Consider the following 20,287-nt stretch of genomic DNA (forward strand, 5'->3'; position numbering starts at 1 on the left):
CTGTTTAAGCCAATACAGGTGGAGACTAACTGTCTCTTCCAGACCTTACATTACTCCCAGGGAGGATGTTTCCTTCCCCTAGGGACCCAACCAAATCCATATTTGTTCCATGTCGGGCACCAGTGTTGCTTGAAGAGCTGGAACAAAGTGGTAATTGCCACAGTGTAGGCTAGAACTTGCAGGCTGTAGCTGTTGTGTGCATTTATTCTTCCAGGCTCTTGGCATCAAGTGGAGAGGTGTTCCTGGGATGGGTATGGCTGGACCTGTTATGGGTTGAGCTCCCTGTTGCTATCCCATTTTAGGAATTTTGATAAGGAATGGGGACGTACGTGATCAAGTGTGTGACAAGGGGGTGTTGCAGGCATAAAATGGTCTTGCTAGCACGGAAAACATCTTATAACTAGGAGCCAGCTGCTGAGGAAGGTTGAAATACCAGTCCTGGAGACTTGTGGGGAGTTGAGACATTGCTCAGCTTCTCCTGCCTTGATTGTTGTGTTTGTTTCACAAAAGATTATATACGTATGACCCATTTAGATAAAGTTGAAAATAGGCACAACTATGCTATATTGTTTAGGAATGAATTTTTTAGGTAGAACTGTAGGGTAAGGTAAAAAGTTATTCTTATAAATGTCAGATAGTGGATGCTGCTGGAAAAGATTAGTGGTGCTGGTTAGGAAAAGGGTACAAAGGAGGCAATGTTCTGCTTCTAGGCTGCATGCAGGTACAGAGTATTCATTTAAAATAATTTATTAGTATCACATTTTTCTTTATGTACTTCTATGTATGTGTGCTATATTTCACAATACAAAAAGGCTAAAAGGTAGGGAAAAAGGAACTTGGAAAGTCTCCAAGCTCTTAAACTTTTAAGAACTTTCTAAAAATTATTTAGAGTTAAGTCTAAGTTGTCTTCTCCATTCACAAATCTTTCTTATATTCCATTCTTTTCATTTGTTCATCTTCTGGAACATAGTCTTCAGTAATTCTTTCCAAATAAATTTGTGACTAGTAAACTTTTTGAGTCTTTGCATGTCTAAAAGTGTATTTTTCATGTTCACTTGAATGATTAAATGCCTGGGTGTGGAGTTCTAAATAAGTTGTTTCCTTAGAAGGTCTAGCATTCAGTGTTGTGGATAAGAATTTTCATGCCAATCTAATTTTCATTCTTTTGTGGGACATCTTTTTTTTTCCTTTCCTTGAGAGCTTTTAAGACTATTCTCTTTATCCTTGGTATTCAAAAATTTGCAGTTTATTTGAATTCGGTTTTACAGTAGTTGATGTGGATTTCAAAAATGGATTCTCATTCGCTCTTAATTTGGAGAGTAGTTTTCCGTCATCTGCTAAAAATGTTCCTTAATGTCAAATTATTTGTTTTCTTCTATTTACTCTTATTGGAAATCTTAAAATAGTCATTGGAATTTGTGGATATATATCAATATCTCTTGTTTTTGCCTTTTTTTATTGGAGTATAGTTGATTTACAATATTGTGTTAGTTTCAGGTATATAGCAAAGTGATTCAGTTATATATATATATACATATATACTTTTTTATATTATTTTCCATTATAGTTTATTATAAGATATTGAATATAGTTCCCTGTGCTGTATAGTAAATCCTTGTTGCTTATCTATTTTATGTATAGTAGTTTGTATCTGTTAATCCCATACTCCTAATTTATTTCCCCCCACCCCCTCCTTTCCTCTTTGGTAACCGTAAGCTTGTTTTCTATGTCTGTGATTCTGTTTCGTATATAGATTCGTTTCTTTTAGATTCTGCATATAAGTGATATCATATAATATTTGTCTTTCTCTGTCTGACTTAATATGATAATCTCTAGGTCCTTCCATGTTGCTGCATATGGCAATATTTCATTCTTTATTTATGACACCACATCTTCTTAAGCCAGTCATCCAGTCATCTCTTTATGGGCACTTGGGTTTTTTCCATGTCTTAGCTGTTGTAAATAGTGTTGCTATGAACATTGGAATGCATGTATCTTTTCAGATTAGTGTTTTTGTCTTTTCTGAGTATATGCCCAGGAGTGGGATTGCTGGATCATATGGTAGCTCTGTTTTTAGTTTTTAAGGAACCTCCATACTGTTTTCCATAGTGGCTGCACCAATTTACATTCCCGTCAACAGTGTAGGAGGGTTTCCTTTTCTCCACTCCCTCTCCAGCATTTATTATTTGTAGACTTTTTGATGATAACCTTTCTGACTGGTGTGAGGTAATACCTCATTGTGGCTTTGACTTGCATTTCTCTGATGATTAGTGATGTTGAGTATCTTTTCATGTGCCTTTTGGCCATCTCTATGTCTTCTTTGGAGAGATGTCTATTTAGGTCTTATGCCCATTTTTTGATTGCGTTGTTTGTTTTTTTGTTATTGAGTGGTATGAGTTGTCTGTATATTTTAGATATTAACCCCTTGTTGGTCACATTGTTTGCACATATTTTCTCCCATTCCATAGGTTGTCTTTTCATTTTGTCGATGATTTCCTTTGCTGGGCAAAAGCTTTTAAGTTTGACTAGGTCCTATTTGTTTATTTTTGCTTTTAATTCTTTTGCGCTGGGGGACTGACCTAAGAAAACATTGATATGATTTATGTCAGAGAATGTTTTGCCTATGTTCTCTTCTAGAAGTTTTATGGTGTCATGTTTATCTTTAGGTTTTTAAACCATTTTGAGTTTATTTTTATATGTGATGTGAGGGATTTTTCTAATTTCATGGATTTACATGTAGCTGTTCAGCTTTCCCAGCACCACTTGTTGAAGGGACTGTCTTTTCTCCATTGTGTATTCTTGACTCCTTTGTCGTAGATTAATTGGCTGTAGGTGTGTGAATTTATTTCTGGGCTCTCTATTCTGTTCCATTGATCCATATGTCTGTTTTTGTGCCAGTACCATGCTGTTTTGATTACTGTAGCTTTGTAGTATTGTCTGAAGTCTGAGAAGGTCATGCTTCCAGCTTTGTTCTTTTTCCTCAGGATTGCTTTGGCAATTCTGGATCTTTTGTGGTTCAGTATGAATTTTAAGATAATCTGTTCTAGTTCTGTTAAAAATGCCATGCATATTTTGATAGGGATTGCATTAAATCTATAGATTGGTTTGGGTGGTGTGGTCATTTTAACAATATTAATTCTTCCAGTCTAAGGACATGGGATATCTTTTCACTTCTTTGAATCATCTTCAGTTTCCTTTTCAGTGTTCTATAGTTTTCAGTGTATAGGTCTTTCACCTCCTTGGTTAAGTTTATTCCTAGGTATTTTAGTTTTTTGATGTGATTTTAAACAAGATTGTTTTTTCACTTTCACTTTCTGATATTTCATTGTTAGTGTAAAGAAATGCAACAGATTTCTATATGTTAATCTTGTATCCTGCTTCCTTGCTGAATTCATTTATTAATTCTAATAGTCTTTGTATGGAGTCTTTAGGGTTCTCTCTCTATATAGCATATACTGTCATCTGCAAATAATGACAGTTTTATGTCTTTCTTTCCAATTCTTGTCTGATTGCTGTGGCTAGGGCTTCTAGTACTATGTTGAGTAGAAGTGGTGAAAGTGAGCATACTTGTCTTGTTCCTGAATTTAGTGAGAAGGCTTTCATCTTTTCAGCATTGAATATTATATTATTGAATATTGAATATTATTTTGGCTTTTGTTTGTTGTAAATGGCTTTTATTATGTTGGGATATGTTCTTTCTATACCCAGTTTAGTGAGAGTCTTTATCATGAATTGATGTTGAATTTTATCAAATGCTTTTTCTGCGTGTAATGAAATGATCATGTGGTTTTTGTCTTTCCTTTTGTTGATCGGGTGTATCACATTGATTGACTTGTGTATGTTGAACCATCCTTGCCACCCTGGAATGAATCCAACTTGATCATGGTGTATGATTCATTTTATGTATTGTTTGATTCAGTTTTCTATTTTTTTGAGGATTTTCTCATCTATAGTCATCAAAGATATTGGCCTGTAATTTTCTTTTTTTGTAATGTCTTTGTCTGGTTTTGGTATCAGAGTGATGGTGGCTTCATAGAATGACTTTGGGACTGTCCCTTCCCTTCATTCTTTTGGAGTGGTTTGAGGAGGATGGGTATAAATTCTTCTTTGAATGTTTGGTAGACTTCCCCAGTGAAGCTGTCTGGTGCTGGACTTTAGTTTGCAGGGAGTTTTTGTTTTGTTTTGTTTTTACAGATTCTCTTTTACTTCTAGTGATCAGTCTATTCAAATTATCTGTTTCTTCTTGCCTCAAATTTGGTAGGCTGTGTATTTCTAGAAACTTTTCCATTTCATGTAGGGTGTCCAGTTTGTTGGCATATAACTCTTCATATTTTTATGCCTTTTTCTTTTATTCTCTTATGACTTTTTGTATTTCTGTAGTGTCAGTTGTTACTTCTCCCCTTTCACTTCTTATTTTGTTTATTTGGGTCCTCTCTCTTTTCTTACTGGTGAGCCTGGCTAGAGGTTTTCAATTTTATCTTTGTGAGAAACCAGCTGTTGGTTTTATTGATCTTTTCTATTGTTTTTTGATTTCTATTTTATTTATTTCCTCTCTGATCTTTATTTCCTTCCTTCTGCTGACTATAGGTTTTGTTTATTCTTCTTCTTCTAATTCTTTTAGGTGGTAGGTTAGGTTGTTTATTTGAGATTTTTCTTGTGTCTTGAGGAAGGCCTGTATTGCTATGAACTTCCCTATTAGGACTGCTTTTGCTGCCTCTCATGGATTTTGTCAGTGTGTTTTTATTGTCATTTGTCTTGAGGTATTTTCTGATTTCCTCTTTGATTTCATCATTGACCCATTGGTTTTTTTAATAGCATGCTTTTTAGCCTTCGTGTGATCCTTTTTCCCCCATTTTTCTTTCTGTGGTTGATTTCTAGTTTCATACCATTGTGGTCAGAAAAGATGCTTGAAATAATTTCTGTCCTGTTAAATTTGTTGAGGCTTGTTTTGTATACTAGTATGTGGTCTGTTCTAGAGAATGTTCTATGTGTGCTTGAAAAGAATGTGTATTTTGGTCTTTTTGGATGTAGTGTCCTGTAGATATCAATTAAGGCCAACTGTTCTATTGTGTTATTTAGGGTCTCTGTTGCCTTATTGATTTTCTGTCTGGAAGATCTGTCCATTGATATCAGTGGGGTGTTAAAAATCTACCATCTTTATTTTTCTCTTACTTTCTGACTTTATGTCTCTTAGCATTTGTTTTATGTACTTAGGTGCTTGTATATTGGGTGCATATATGTATTAATGAGTATGATGTCCTCTTCTTGTATTGATCCCTTTGTCATTATATAGTGTCCTTCACTGTCTGTCTTTATGGACTTTCTTTTAAAGTATTTCTTGTCTGATGTGAGCATTGCTACCCCCACTTTCTTGTTGTTTCCATTTGCATGAAATATTTTTTTCCATCCCCTCACTTTCAATCAATATGTGTCTATATGCCGTAAAGTGAGTCTCTTGTAGACAGCATATTGTAGGTTCTTGTTTTTTAATCCAATCTGCCATTCTGTGTCTGTTGATTGGAGTATTTATTCCATTGACATTTCAGCTAATTATTGATAAATATGTATTGCCATTTTAAGCCTTGTTTTCTAGTTGATTTTATAGTACTTCTGTGTTCATTTCTTCTTTATATTTTTCTATTTGTGATTTGATGGTTTCCTTTTGTATTATGTTGTTTCTTTTTTGTGAATCTACTGTATGTTTTTAATTTGTGATTATTCTGGTTTTGAAGTATGTTAACCCATAACTACATCTGTTTGCTTTAGACGTAGTCATGTAAGTTCAAACACATTCTAAAAAATCTATAGTTTTGTACTCCCCTCCCCCACATTTTGTGATTTTGACGTTCTATCTTACATCTTCGTGTTTATCCGTTTGCTGTTAATTGTAGTTATAATCACTTCTAAAAATTTTTTTTGATTGTTTTTAAATTTATGTACTGGCTTATTTAAGTGATCAATCCTGTTATATTTTTGTCTTTCCTATTGTGATTTTCCCTTTCCTATAGATTCTTGCTTCTTTTCTATTTAGAGAAGAGCTTTCAATATTTCTTTTAGGTTATGTTTAGTATTGCTATATTCTTCTTGTTTTTGCTTGTCTGGGAAACTCTTTATCTCTTCTTTTATTCTAAATGATAAGCTTGCTGGGTAGAGTATCCTAGGTTGCTGGATTTTCCCTTGCAGGAAGTCCAGTTAGGTGGCAGCTGTCAGCACTGGTCTGTCTGCACAGATAGATAGGAAGCCAGCAGGTGCATGCTCTTTCTGAGCACAGTCCAGGCTCCTCCCAGCTTGCAGGGGGGCTTTTCAGGGCAAGGACCTGCCCATGTGTCCCTCCCTCCTTCACAGATTCCTCCCACAGGCCTCAGATCTGTCCTGATGCCTTTTTTTTTTTTTCTGTCCTACCAAGTTACTTGGGGATCTTTCTTACCGCTTTGGTTGTATAAGAGATCTTCTGCCAGTTTCCAGTTAGTTTTCTGTGAAAACCGTTCCACCTGTAGATGTATTTTTGATGTGTTTGTAGGTGAGCTCCACTTTGTCATCTTGATCCACCTACAAGCTTAATATCTCTTAAATTCACTTGTACTTTCCATATCTTTGTTTGCTAAGTGAGATTCAGATATTTTTCCTTTTTTATGGATTTTAAAAATTTGGGGCTTTTTTTTTTTTTTTTTTTGTGGCACACGGGCCTCTCACCGTTGTGGCCTCTCCAATTGCGGAGCACAGGCTCCGGACACGCAGGCTCTGCGGCCATGGCTCACGGGCCCAGCCGCTCCGCAGCATGTGGGATCTTCCCAGACCGGGGCACGAACCCGTGTCCCCTGCATCGGCAAGCGCACTCTCAACCACTGCACCACCAGGGAAGCCCAAATTTGGGGCTTTTTATCTATTCAGAATGAATTTTTTTGAGAACCCTCCACTGTAAAAATTGTAACTGCATTTTTTGAAGGGTAAATTTAAAATGATTAACTATTTGAACACAGGTATGAATTGCATTTTTACCACTGCTGAACTAAATGATGATAACTGCTGCTGGTGGGATTGTCAGCTAGGCATGCACAGGTGACTTCTTCAGTCCTGCTTTGGCATCTCTTGTTTTCGATCTTTTGCTTCTTTTGTTTTCTTGATTGTTATAGAGGCTTATTTTCTACTTCTGCAGTTTGTTCCTTGAGCAGTTAGTCTAGTCTGCTGGATATTTCATTTCCATAGGTCTTTTCTTTCACTGTTATGTCTGTTGTCACATTTGCCTTCCCTGTGGCTATATATATAGCTCATTTGAACTGATGATGTCTCATAGAAGTTATTTTTGTTCCATAGCTTTTAAAATTATATGCCCTATATATCCTTGTGAGGAAGAGGGGCATTTTACTTTGCCTCAAGGAGCCCTTGTGTTTTTTGGAAATAGTATTTACCTGGCAGTGACCCACTCCTTATGGAAAACAAACTCCTTCTCTATTAACGTTTAATTCTCTTCCATGTTTTTAACCAACAAACATTGAAAGAAACTACTGTAAATAGGCTTTTAGTAATGTAGTAGTAGGTTGTGCGGGAGGGGAAGTATTCTACAGTCCTGTGATTAGGTCTCATTCTTTCGGTGAGCCTGTGCCCCATACTGTTCTGTGAACTTCACTTCACTAGTGGTACTCAGTCTTTTTTTCCACTCTTAGGTGGTACAGCATGGCTGGAGGGAGCTGGAGTTGTATATTTCTCTTCCCCCCACATGAAAGATTAGAGCAGGTTAGAGTTGGTTATTTCCCTTTAGCCGGGTCAGTTAGGCTCTGATAAAACCCCAGTAGTTTAGGCTCTGTTAAATTGTTTCTCCAGGCCTTGGTAAGAAAAACAGTGCTCTGGCATATCTCAAAATTGTTCCTTTTCCCCTCCCATGCTGGAATCACAAAGGGGTTTTTTCTTTGATATTCACTGCGAGGACCTGTTAGAATTAATCTTTCAAAGAGCCAAAGATAAATAAAATAAAATAAAATAAAAATAATTGCTCTAATTACTTATAGCTCATACATAGTCTTCAGAATAGCCATAACTTACTCAAAATAGCACAGCCTACAAAAGCTTTCCTATATTATTGTTTTCCGTAAGAAAAGAAAAAACATTAGCGTCTCAGTTTTTTAGTCTCCATTACAAACTAAAGAATGAATATTCTGTTAATTTTTCAGCAATGCGTGTTGCTCTCCACTCTTTTTTTTTTTTTTTTTTTCTGTACGCGGGCCTCTTGCTGTTGTGGCCTCTCCCATTGCGGAGCACAGGCTCCGGACGCACAGGCTCAGTGGCCATGGCTCATGGGTCCAGCCGCTCCGCGGCATGTGGGACCAAGGCACGAACCCGCAACCCCTGCATCGGCAGGCGGACTCTCAACCACTGCGCCACCAGGGAAGCCCAACTCTCCACTCTTGAGTAATAACTAAACCAACATTTCCTTTTGTAATAGTTTCATACCTAAAATAAAACATAAGAGAATAGAACGTTGCTCTGAAGATGACATTTTGTAATTCATTATTAAAGCCTAAAGTCTAATAGATAAAGACACTATTAATAGTTTGTCATTCAGTCAGTGTAAGAAAGGCAGGATTCTTTCATCTAAGATTTACCCAGTTGTTTGAAAAGCAATAACAGGTATGTTGTGTTTGAAAATAGTTTAGGTTTAATTGTACATTATGCTTCTTCAAGACATTTGATTGGTTATCTTTCCTTAAAAAGGTAATCCTAAAATAAATTTTATTTTCCTAGGAGATATCTATAGACTATAAATATAAAGCCTAGATTTATTTTGGGTGCGACCTAGTAAAGATTTACTTCAGTTCATCACATGATAGTAAATTAGAATGTCAAGATAGCATACCTAATTTGATATTTTACATTGTTCCCCATTGATTTCATAGCAACCCAATATAGTTTTGAAGACAATTAGAATAATCTAGTCAATGATACTGTGGGCTAGCTACAATCGCAGATAAAAGAGAAATATTTCACAGCAAAAAGTCTAGGGAGGAGTATGGTAATATATAAAATGTTCAGTTATCTAAGGAAATTTTAAGTGAAGTGCCATTTAACACCATTTACTGCTTAAAAAATTTCAAAAAGAAGTATGTTCATGTCACTGAATTATTTATCTACAGGGTTAACATTGACTTGTGTTCAGTGACGCAAAGAATATTCTTCCTTTTAAATTTATTATTAAGGAAATATAGGAGATGGTACTCATTCTTCACTTTCTTACATCCGGTCTGTGAAATGCTCAGCACTGAAAAAATTCATAACAACAAATCATACTGCAATTGATGAACTCTTTAAACCAGTATTGTATTATCCCTGCACAGCCTACTATATTGAGTTACTGATATTCACTGAGAAGCTTGCACTATTCTTATTCGCAGCTTTCTGAGGAACATTTCTGTTTCCAGTAACATTAAAACACTGAGTGGCAGTTAAGTTATTACCATGACAGAAATGAAATTGAGACCCCCAGAAGTCTACCGTTTTTTTTTCCTCTGAGGTTTTTCTAGCATGCTATTAGAAGGCATCATTCATGGTACTTTGTACCTATGCAATATCTTATATGGATAAATAAGTCCCAAGACAAAGTGTACCTTTGCTAGCAAAACATCAGTGAAACTAATTTTAAAAAGTCTCAGCCTGATATAAGGTACTATGATTGTGAATTAAAAATCGGAAACATCACATAGCAGCTATTATGACTATTATGGCAGACTGTAATATATTCATCCTTGGAAAAGACATCACAGTATTCGCAGGCTTAGTTGAGGCTCATAGTCTATACATCAGTTAAGCAAATAAAGGTTGAGCTTCAGTGAGTGATTCTTGAGGTGGTATTCTGCAGCCCTGAAAGTCAGAGAGAGCCTGTCCTGCTGGTTGCCTGCTAAGGCAGAGTATCCAGTTTCCATATTCCCATTCAGTTTGGCTCTTTGAGTGAGGTTGCTGTTAAACATCACATGGCCGGCAAATGCTAGTATCTTGGACCCTTGGGAAGACCATTGTCCCTGAGAGGCAGTCCAGCTGGGTTCAGCTATCCCAGGGAGTGGGTAAGCATGACTTACACTGGACATTCACAGGAAGATGCAGATTTTTTCCTTGAAGGCCCTCCCTAGGCACAACAAGAACAACTAATATTGCTCTATATCACAGACAATGTTGTCTGTAGGCCCCAGGATCAGTTCCCGAAAGGTCTTAATACTGGCAAAGTTCTCAGGAGTGTTTAAAATGCTGACTTCGTTTTTCTCCCTGTCATGGTATCACACCTTTATTCACCCTCAAGTCAGTCCATTCATCTCCTCTTTGTTCATAATGTGTGTTTTATTTGCTTTTGAAGTAATTACTGTCTCTTATTATTACATAAAATGTTTACATTAACTATAGATGACTTTTTACTGTCTTTTTTCAGATCATATTTATTTTTCCATTAGCTTGCAATTCTATTTGAATATAAAGTCGTATAACATACTTGTTAATGATGTTCCTGCCATGCAGCTCAAAACTGTTCTGGATTGAGAACCTGTGGACAATGTTTGGAGCAGCCTGGTTGTGGCTGGTGCAACGATCCTAGTAATACAGGAAGAGGACACTGCATTGAAGGGTCTTCCCGGGGACCAATGAAGCTTGTTGGAATGCAAAATAATGAGATGGTTCTTGACACCAGTGTTTGTCCTAAAGAGAAGAACTATGAGTGGTCCTTTATCCAGTGTCCAGGTAATAAAAATGTGATGAAAGCAATTTTAGCTTCTGCTCAAGGACACCAGGAATTACTTTCCTTTCTTATAATAAAGATTTAGAAAAAAAAAACAATGAAAATAAGACTCAAATTTAAAGGATTAAAAAAATTCTTTCCTGTATCCATGTTTGTTTTATAGGTGGTATTATGTTTGGAATCATTAAACAGGCTGACCAGATGCATGGTACATAATTGTTAGATTTGGTTTCATGTGAACTGTTAAAAGGAAAAAAATATTGGTTTCATACCAAATTTCTGTACTGTAGTGTAGTCTTTTATTGTTTATAATATTATACTATCTTAGAATTCAAAGGCAGCTCAGGGGATCCAGTCAGGCTAAGTATGGGAACATTTTGTATAATATCCATGATAGAGTTATTTGACCCTTGGTATTTGGTACCATTCAATTTTGAAGGTCAGTAAAGTTTTTAGAGTTTTTAAAATAGGGAGTCTGTTCTTATATGGAATAAAATCAACCTTCTTGAAAAATTAATTTATTCAGTATATTTTTATTGAGTGCCTACTATGTGCAAAGAGTGTTTTACGTGCTAGAGACATAACAATGAAAAAAAGTAGACTAAAATCACTGCATTAATTGAGCCTGTATTCGAGTTGAAATTAATAAAATTAATTACACACACATATATATGTATATGAAGTTAGGTGGTGATAAGTGCTATTAAATAAAGCAAGGAAGGGGGATAAAGCTTGCAATTTAAAAGACTGGTAAGAGAAGATCTCACTTAGAAGTAATGGTTAATAAACACCTCAAGTAGATGAGGGAATGAATCATGCGGCTGTCTGGGGAAAGAGTGTTCCAGAAGACACAAAGACTTGGGTGAGATAGTTTATTTACGAGATGAACCTAGGAAGCACAATTGAGGGAACAGAGAGTTTCAAAGTTGGGAGAAAAACCAGTAATATGTACATTATTAGGCTGACTACTATACTGGGAAATTTGAGCTCAGACACACTAGGGACCTATGAAGAACTATGCAGAATGCTTCTCAGAGTTAACCCTCAGGGATTGGGGGTGGGGGTGGGGAATTTATCCACTAACTCTCTTCCATTGATGGTTGAGTGATGCCTCTGCGGGTATTGTACTTCTGAGCTGTGCCAGCATGTCTGATTAATAGCCTATCATGATACCAGTGAACATTCTGAGGCAAAAAAGTGGGGAGATACTGCAGAACTTGCTTTAGGTGCGGCGCTGACAGTGTGTTGCACTGAAACCAGATGGACTAAGGGAATGTGGTACTTCTACATAAACTTTGGAATATATGAAAACCAAGAAGAGGGACAAACTATTGATTCATACAACATGGCTGAATCTTAAATACCTTTTACTTAGTGAAAGAAGCCAGACCAAAAGGCTACATATTGCGCTATGGAGATGGAAAAGAGATCAGTTATTTGCCAGAAGTAGTAAAGGTAGGGATTGCCTTCAAGGGGACCTCATAATGAAATTTTTTGTGCTGTGGAACTCTTCTTTATGACACTGTGGTAGTTCATAATGACTCTATGCATTTGTCAAACCATACTGTATACCACAAAGAAAGAACTTTCCTGACGGCAAATTAAACAAAAAACTCAACCAGCATGTCAGGGGATCCCATAAGGGAATGCAAACTGTGAGAAATAAATTTAACTGTATTACAAATGCCATAACCTCATCAAAATAATGAGCTGACCTAAGTAACCTTGGAAAACAGCGTTTTGGCTGGGTACTGTAAAACTAAAGAAAAAAACCTACATAAACATTATATTCTGATTGGTAAATTTGTTTCTCACATAGTACAGATTAACAATTCTAACAATACTTTATATGTTTAGTAGGTTTGGACAAATATATAAATTAATTGTGTTTAATGTGAGCCAGGTTTCCCACGGTCACAGAAAGACATAGACATAGAGAATGGACTTGAGGACACGGGGTGGGAGGGGGAAGTTGGGGCAAAGTGAGAGTAGCATCGACATATATATACTACCGAATGTAAAATAGTTAGCTAGTGGGAAACAGCAGCATAGCACAGGGAGATCAGCTCCGTGCTTTGTGATGACCCATAAGGAGGATGCGAGGGAGGCTCAAGAGGGAGGGGATATGGGGACGTGTGTATGCATATGGCTGATTCACTTTGTTGTACAACAGAAGCTAACACAGTGTTGTGAAGCAATTATACTCCAATGAAGGTCTATTAAAAAAACATGCGAAGAGTAAAGACTATAAAGAACCCTGTGGGGAATTCCCTGGCGGTCCAGTGGTTAGGACTCCGAGCTTCCACTGCAGGGGCCACGGATTCGATCCCTGGTTGGGGAACTAAGATGCCACATGCCGTGCGGCATGGCCAAAAGAAAAAAAAAAGAAAAGAAAGAAAAAAGAATCCTGGTATTGGTTTAGAGTATAAGCATGAATTCAAGTTTATTTTAATATTTAATATATATACGCAGAGGTATATATACATATATTTTCTAGCTCAGTTCTCCAAGAGGGCCTGGAAGCCATGATGCCCCAGTAGCAATGAGCACATTCAGTGCCCACAATCCTGGTTTCTAAATACCATTTTCCGATGAAAGGAACCAGGGCTCTGTGGAGTAATGGCTGGTTCTAGGGCTGGGGCAGGGAGAACACAAGGTGAACCTGAAGTATTTTTTAATGCCAGAAAGTAAGAAAGTGCTCAAAACAAAATAAAGGAGGATGGGAGCATGTCAAAGGGACACAGCCAACCAGAAAAGTTCTTAATGGGTCAAATCTGGGCAAAAAATAATGATTGTGTTGGATTGTAACCCAAAGAACAGAACACATATCCATGTGATTTAAGTGATTGAATAGATAATAAATGGGTGAGAATGGTTAAATATTCCTTACAGAAAATTCCAAATAATAAATGTTAGAATGAATGAGGGAAATAAAAAATTGCTGTTAGAACCCCACAGTAATAAGTGCCGTAAGAATAGTCTTCTTAAGAATGTTCAAATTAGTGGGTGAAACTTTAAGGAGAAAAAATATATTTGTGTAGCTTCCAAATATCTTCCTCAAAAATATTTATTAATTACTGTTGTGGTTTGAACGTATGTCCACAAGTACCTTGACACTCATTCCCCTAGGAGGTGGAGCTTAATTTCTCTCCCCTTGAGTGTGAGTTGGACATGGTGACTCCTAGTGAATAGAGTGTAGATGTGGAAAAACTGTAACTTTACAGTGGAGGATGTAAGGCGACATCACCATAAACAAGTGATCAAGGTTAACAACACCAGTAATAAGTCATGTTAATATCACATACCCCCTGATATGATGTGGTGAGAAGGGCACCTCACTTCTGTGGTATTCTTCCCCCAAATCTATAACCTGGTTTAGTCATCAGAAAACATCAGACAAAATGACATTGAAGGACATTTTACAAAATACTTGACCAGCCCTCTAGAAAAGAATCTGCTTCCAAGCTTATTCACATGTTGGCACAATTCAGTGCCTTGCAATTGTAGGGCTGAGGTGACTGTTTTCTAGTTGGCTGTCAGCCAGGGACCACTTCGGCTCTGAAAGAAGGCTCACGTTCTCTCCCTCATCCCCCTTCCGTCTCCAGAACTCGCATTGTAGAGTCTCGACAACTGAAATGGGATCACTTACACTTTGAATCTCCTTCAAGTAGAGACTAATGCCTTTTAAGGGATCATCTGACTGAGTCCATCTAGGATGATGTCCCTTTCTCAAAGCCAACTGTGCCATGTAACAACCTAATCATCAGAATGACTATCCCATCTTATGTTCAGGTCCCTACCACACTCAGGAGGAGGTCATTAGTGTTTGATTAAATACCTGAGGTACTATAACCCAGCTTCATCACCACATAAGACTAACCATCATACCATACAGTTTACCCATTTATAGTGTATAACTCAGTGGATTTTAGTATATTCAGAGTTATACAACCATCACTACAGTCAGTTTAAAAACACTTTTATCATCTTTTAAAGAAACCTTGTACTTATTAGCAGTCATGGCCTGTTTAACCACCCCCCACCCTTGTCAGCTATGGATTTACATATCCTGAAGATTTTATATAAATTGAGTCATATAATTGTAGTCTTCTTTTACTGGCTTCTTTCACACCGCATAGTGTTTTCAAGGTTTATCCATGTTGTGGCATATAGCAGTGCTTCATTTCTTTTTATTACCAAATAATATTCCATTGTATGACTATACTACATTTTGTTTATTCATTCGTCATTTGATGAACATTTGAGTGTTTCTAATTTTTGGTTTTTAAAATAATGCATCTATGAATATTCATGTACAAGTTTATGTGTGGACATATTTTCATTACTTTGGAAATGGAATACCTAGGTCATATGGTAACCATGTTTAACCTTTTGAGGAACTGCCTGACTGTTTCAAAGCCGCTGTGTTATTTTACATTTCCACCAGCAGCGCGTGAGGGTTACAGTTACTCTACATCCTTGCCAACATTGCTTATTTCACATCTTTTTTTTTTAATAGATCTTTATTGGAGTATAATTGCTTCACAATACGTGTTAGCTTCTGTTGCACAACAAAGTGAATCAGCCATATGCATACACACGTCCCCATATCCCCTCCCTCTTGAGCCTCCCTCCCACCCTCCTTATGGGTCATCACAAAGCATGGAGCTGATCTCCCTGTGCTATGCGGCTGCTTCCCACTAGCTAACTACTTTACATTCGGTAGTGTATATATGTGGATGCTACTCTCACTTTGCCCCAGCTTCCCGCTCCCACTCCATGTCCTCAAGTCCATTCTCTATGTCTACATCTTTATTCCTGCCTTGCAACTAGGTTCATCAGCACCATTGTTTGTTTGTTTGTTTTTAGATTCCATATATATGCGTTAGCATACTGTATTTATTTTTTTCTTTCTGATTTACTTCACTCTCTGTGACAGACTCAAGGTCCATCCACCTCACTACAAGTAACTCAGTTTTGTTTCTTTTTATCACTTAGTAATATTCCATTCACATTGTTTTGATTGTAGTCATCCTTGTGGGTGTGAAGTAGTATCTCATTGTGGTTTTGATTTGCAGTCATTTGGTGGCTAATGATATTGAACATCTTTTCATGTGTTTATTAGCTATTAGTATTTCTTCTTTTGAGAAATGTCTATTGGATTCTTTGCACATTGTTTAATTGGGGTATTTGTCTTTTTATTATTGAACTGTGAGTGTTCTTTATATATTCTGAATATGTCCCTTACTAAAGATTGATTTGCAATTATTTTCACCCATTCTGTGGGTTGTCTTTCACTTTCTTGATAGTGCCCTTTGAAGCACAAAAGTTTTTTTTTTTAAAATAAATTTATTTATTTATTTTTGGCTGTGTTGGGTCTTCATTGCTACGCGAGGGCTTTCTCTAGTTGTGGCGAGTGGGAGCTACACTTCCTTGCGGTATGCGGGCTTCTCATTGCAGTGGCTTCTCTTGTTCAGGAGCATGGGCTCTAGGCGTGCGGGCTTCAGTAGTTGTGGCATGCGGGCTCAGTAGTTGTGGCTCGCAGACTCTAGAGTGCAGGCTCACTAGTTGTGGCACATGGGCTTAGTTGCTCTGCAGCATGTGGGATCTTCCTGGACCAGGGATCGAACCCGCATCCCCTGCACTGGCAGGTGGATTCTTAACCACTGTGCCATCAGGGAAGTCCCCACCAAAGTTTTAAATTTTCATGTTTTATCTATTTTTTCTGTTCTTTCTTGTGCTGTTGGTTTCATGCCTGTGAAATCATATATAATAAAAGATCCCAAAGGTTTTCACCTATGTTTTCTCTTCAGGCTTTAGTAGTTTTAGCTCTTACATTTAGGTCTTTGATCTGTTTTGAGTTAATTTTTGTGTGTGGTGTGAGATAGGGATCCAGCTTAATTCTTTTGTTCATGGCTATAAGCACCATTTGTTGAAAAGACGGTTTTTTCCTTATTAAATTTATTTTAAATATTGTATATATTTTTTCATCTTAGAAATTGAATTTTAGTCATTTTTATATTTTCCATTTTTCTCCTTCTTATGTTGATATTTTACTTTGTATTCTCGAGTATATGGAGCATACTTTTAATAGCTGTTTTAAAAATCCTTCTCTACTCATCCCAATTGGTATGCCATTTCTTTCTCTGTTTCTATTGGCATGCATATATATATATATATATATATATTTTTTTTTTTTTTTTTAACTGATTATGAATCAAAATTTCCAGGTTGGTTATTTTTGGTGGTATTATCCTGGACATTGTGATTTTTTTCTAGCTTATTCACTTTTGTTCTATTTCTTTAAGTGTGTTGGACTTTATTCTGGCATTCAGTTGTGTTACTTCAAAAATTGTTTTTAATATTTGTCATGGCCTGTACATAGCAGCCCTAAGTTCAGTGCTAATTTATTTCCACTACTAAGACAGTGCCTTTCTGTGTTCTGCATACAATGCTCTTTGTATTAAGAGGTCTCTCCACGTTGACTCTTGGGAGTATAAGCTATTCCTAGTCCTACGTGAATTCCTGACATTGTTTTACTTACTGTTTTTGGATGGTTCTTTCTCCAGCTTCATAGAGTTTCACACTGTATTCAATTCATTATTTAACCAAAGATTCAAGGGGACCTGTCTATAGATTGCTGTGTGCAACTCTCTCTTCTCTAGTATTTTGCCCCACAAAGCCTAACCACCCTTGCCTCCCTGAACTTTGCTCTTTGTTTCCTCAACTAAACGAGGGTTTGGGTTTTCCTCCCTGGGCTGCATCCTCAAATCTGCCTCCAGATAGCAAGCCAGGGCAGTCATATTTTGTCGTCTTTTTCTCAGGGATGCCATTCCTGAGCTGCCTGTTATACTTGAAAGTAGTTGTTTCATATATTTTGTTCAGTTTTCTTATGTTTACACTAGAGGTCAGTTCTCACAGCAGTTAAACCTTCATGGGCAGAAGTGGAAATCTTCTGTCTATGTGTTTTTATTTACAGTGAATCTCTTGTAAGCAGCATAAATGTCTTGTTTTTTATTGTTGTTGTTGATGTGTTTTTAAAATCTATTCGATAATCTCTGTCTTTTATCAAATTGTTTAGTCAATTTAGATTTAATATAATATTGGTAATATTGAATTTAGTCCTACCATCATGGTATCAATTTAAAAATTTCCTTTATTTTTTTCTCTGTTGTTTGTTCCTCCTTTTGCCTTTTTTTAGATTAATTGAGTGTTTTTAAAGTCCACTTTTATCACTTTTATTGGAATTTTAGCTATACCTCTTTTGTGTTTTTTTTAGTGACTGCTGTAGTGATTGTAATAGTCATCTTTATCTTATCACAGTCTACCTTGAATCAATATTATACTACTTCATGTATAAGGTAAGAATATTACAAAAGTGTAATTCCATTTGCTCTTTTCCTGTCCTTTGTGTGATTACTGCCATATATTTTACTTCTATATATGTTATTAACCACACATTACATTATTTTTTTTACTTTAAAAAGACAATTTTCTTATAAAGAAATCATAATAGTAAAAATATCTTTCTATTTACCCATGTATTGACCATTTTCTGTGATCTTCATTTTTCCCTATTGATCTGAATTTCCTTTTGCTATAACATTTCTTTAGCTTGATGAACTTTATGTAACATTTTAAAGTAGTGTGTTTCTCAATTGGGCTATAAATTAGCTTTTATACATCTGAAAAAGTTTTTATTGTGTATGTGTGTGTCTTCATATTTGAAGGATATTTTTACTGGTAATAGCATTCTAAGTTGACAGATATATTTTTTCAATAATTTGAAGATGTAATTTCCTTTTCTTCTGGCTTCTACTTTCTCTTAAGAATTCCTCTGTCAGTTTTATTGATTCTCCTTTGAAAGCAGTGTGTCTTTTTCTTCCCTCTGACCTTTTAAAATATATTTTTTTCTTAGGTTTTGGATGTCAGCACTTTTAGTGTGATGTACCTAAGTATCATCTTTCTTTTTTTAATTGTGACATGTGTTTTTCATCATGTTTGTAAAGTTTTCTGCCATTATCTCTTCAAATATTGCATCTGTCCCATTGTGTCACTCTAGCCTGTATTTCTAAAAGTTTGATTCACTTATGTTAGGCTTTTTCACCATGTTCCTAAGTTTTCTTATTGTCTTGTCTGTATTTTATATCCTTGCATCTCCTCTGATCTATATTTTGATTCATTAATTCTTCCTTGATGTTTCCAGTTTTCTCTTAAACCTATTTTTTAATTAGTCATTGTTATTTAACATAGCACGCGAGGTTCACTGTATTAAAACAGTTTTACATATGATTCTGCATCATCTATTTTGCTGAATTCTGCTAGGCAGTTCTTCTACCAGTCTCTCCTGAGTTTTCTCTTGTGGCTCCATTTATCTGGCAGCTTGACTGGTTTTGGATGATCTCAGAATTCTTTACTCACACGTCTGGTGGTTTGAGCTGATGGCTTGATCTAGGGGTCCTCAGGCTGCAAATGATTGTTCTCTGCTGTATTTGGCCTATCATCCTCTGGTGGTGTAGACTGGGATGCTGTACATATATGTTTAGAATAGAATTCGAAGAAGGAGAGAGCAGAGTATATATGCCTCTTGAGGCCTAAGCTCAAAATTTCCATACCATTACTTCTGAATTCCACTGTTCTGAAAAAGTCTTCATGCCAATGCATGTTCAAATGGCGGGAAAAAATTGTACTTTTTTGATGAGAGCAAGGATAAAGTAATATTATGAATTTTGTACATACAGAGATGTGAAGAATTTGTGTAAATTATTTTTCGGCTCATCTAATTAGTTGTAACTACTTTGTTTGTTTATTGACGTATAACTCATATGACATAAAATCCTTCATTTTAAAGTGTACAATTCAGTGGTTTCTTGTATAGTCAGTAGGTGTGCAACTATTACCATCATATAATTCCAGAACACTTTAATTACCCCAAGACAAAATTCCATACCCTTTAACAGTCACTACCTGTTCATCCTTCCCTCTAACACCTGAAAACCACTAATCTACTTACTTTCTCTGTGTATTTGTCTGTTCTGGACATTTCATTTAAATGCAGCCATATAATGTGTCTTTAGTGTCTTACTTCTTTCACTTAGCATACGTTTTTAAGGTTCATCCATATTGTAGCATATATCAGTCCTTTACTTCTTTTTATGGCTGAATAATATTAAATTGCATACCACATATTCATACTCATCAGTTGATGGGTCTTCAGCTTATCTCCACTCTTTTGCTGTTACGAATAGTGCTGCTATGAACATTTGTATATGTTTTTGTGTAAACGTGTTTTAATTTCTCTTTGGTATGTATCTAGGAGTTGATTTTTTAGTCATATGATAAATGTATATTTAACCTTTTAAGGAACTGCTAGACTTTTTCCAGAGCTACTGTACTATTTTACATTTCTCCTCACCAATATGGGTTAATACATCATTTTCTTTATTATCCTCCTAGTTGATGTGAAGTGGTAGCTCTCTGTGGTTTTGTTTTGCATTTCCCTTATGACTTATGGTGTTCTTTTCATGTGCTTATTAGCTGCTCATATACTTTCTATGGAAAATGTCTATTCAA

General features: G+C 36.3%; 1 protein-coding gene across 4 annotated transcripts in view; it reads left to right on the top strand.

The window, feature by feature from the left end:
• The window catches only part of ATRNL1 (attractin like 1), a 679,361-nt gene that overhangs the window by 155,320 nt on the left and 503,754 nt on the right, over positions 1-20,287 (top strand). For all 4 annotated transcript variants that reach the window (XM_029245362.1, XM_029245365.1, XM_029245364.1 and 1 more), the window contains one exon: positions 10,498-10,716. In XM_029245362.1, coding sequence (XP_029101195.1) covers positions 10,498-10,716 — 219 coding nt within the window. The remainder of the gene's footprint in view (positions 1-10,497; positions 10,717-20,287) is intronic.

The sequence above is a fragment of the Monodon monoceros genome, unplaced genomic scaffold, assembly GCF_005190385.1.
Source record: "Monodon monoceros isolate NGI ecotype Baffin Bay Population unplaced genomic scaffold, NGI_Narwhal_1 Super_Scaffold_4, whole genome shotgun sequence".
Lineage (NCBI taxonomy): Eukaryota > Metazoa > Chordata > Mammalia > Artiodactyla > Monodontidae > Monodon > Monodon monoceros.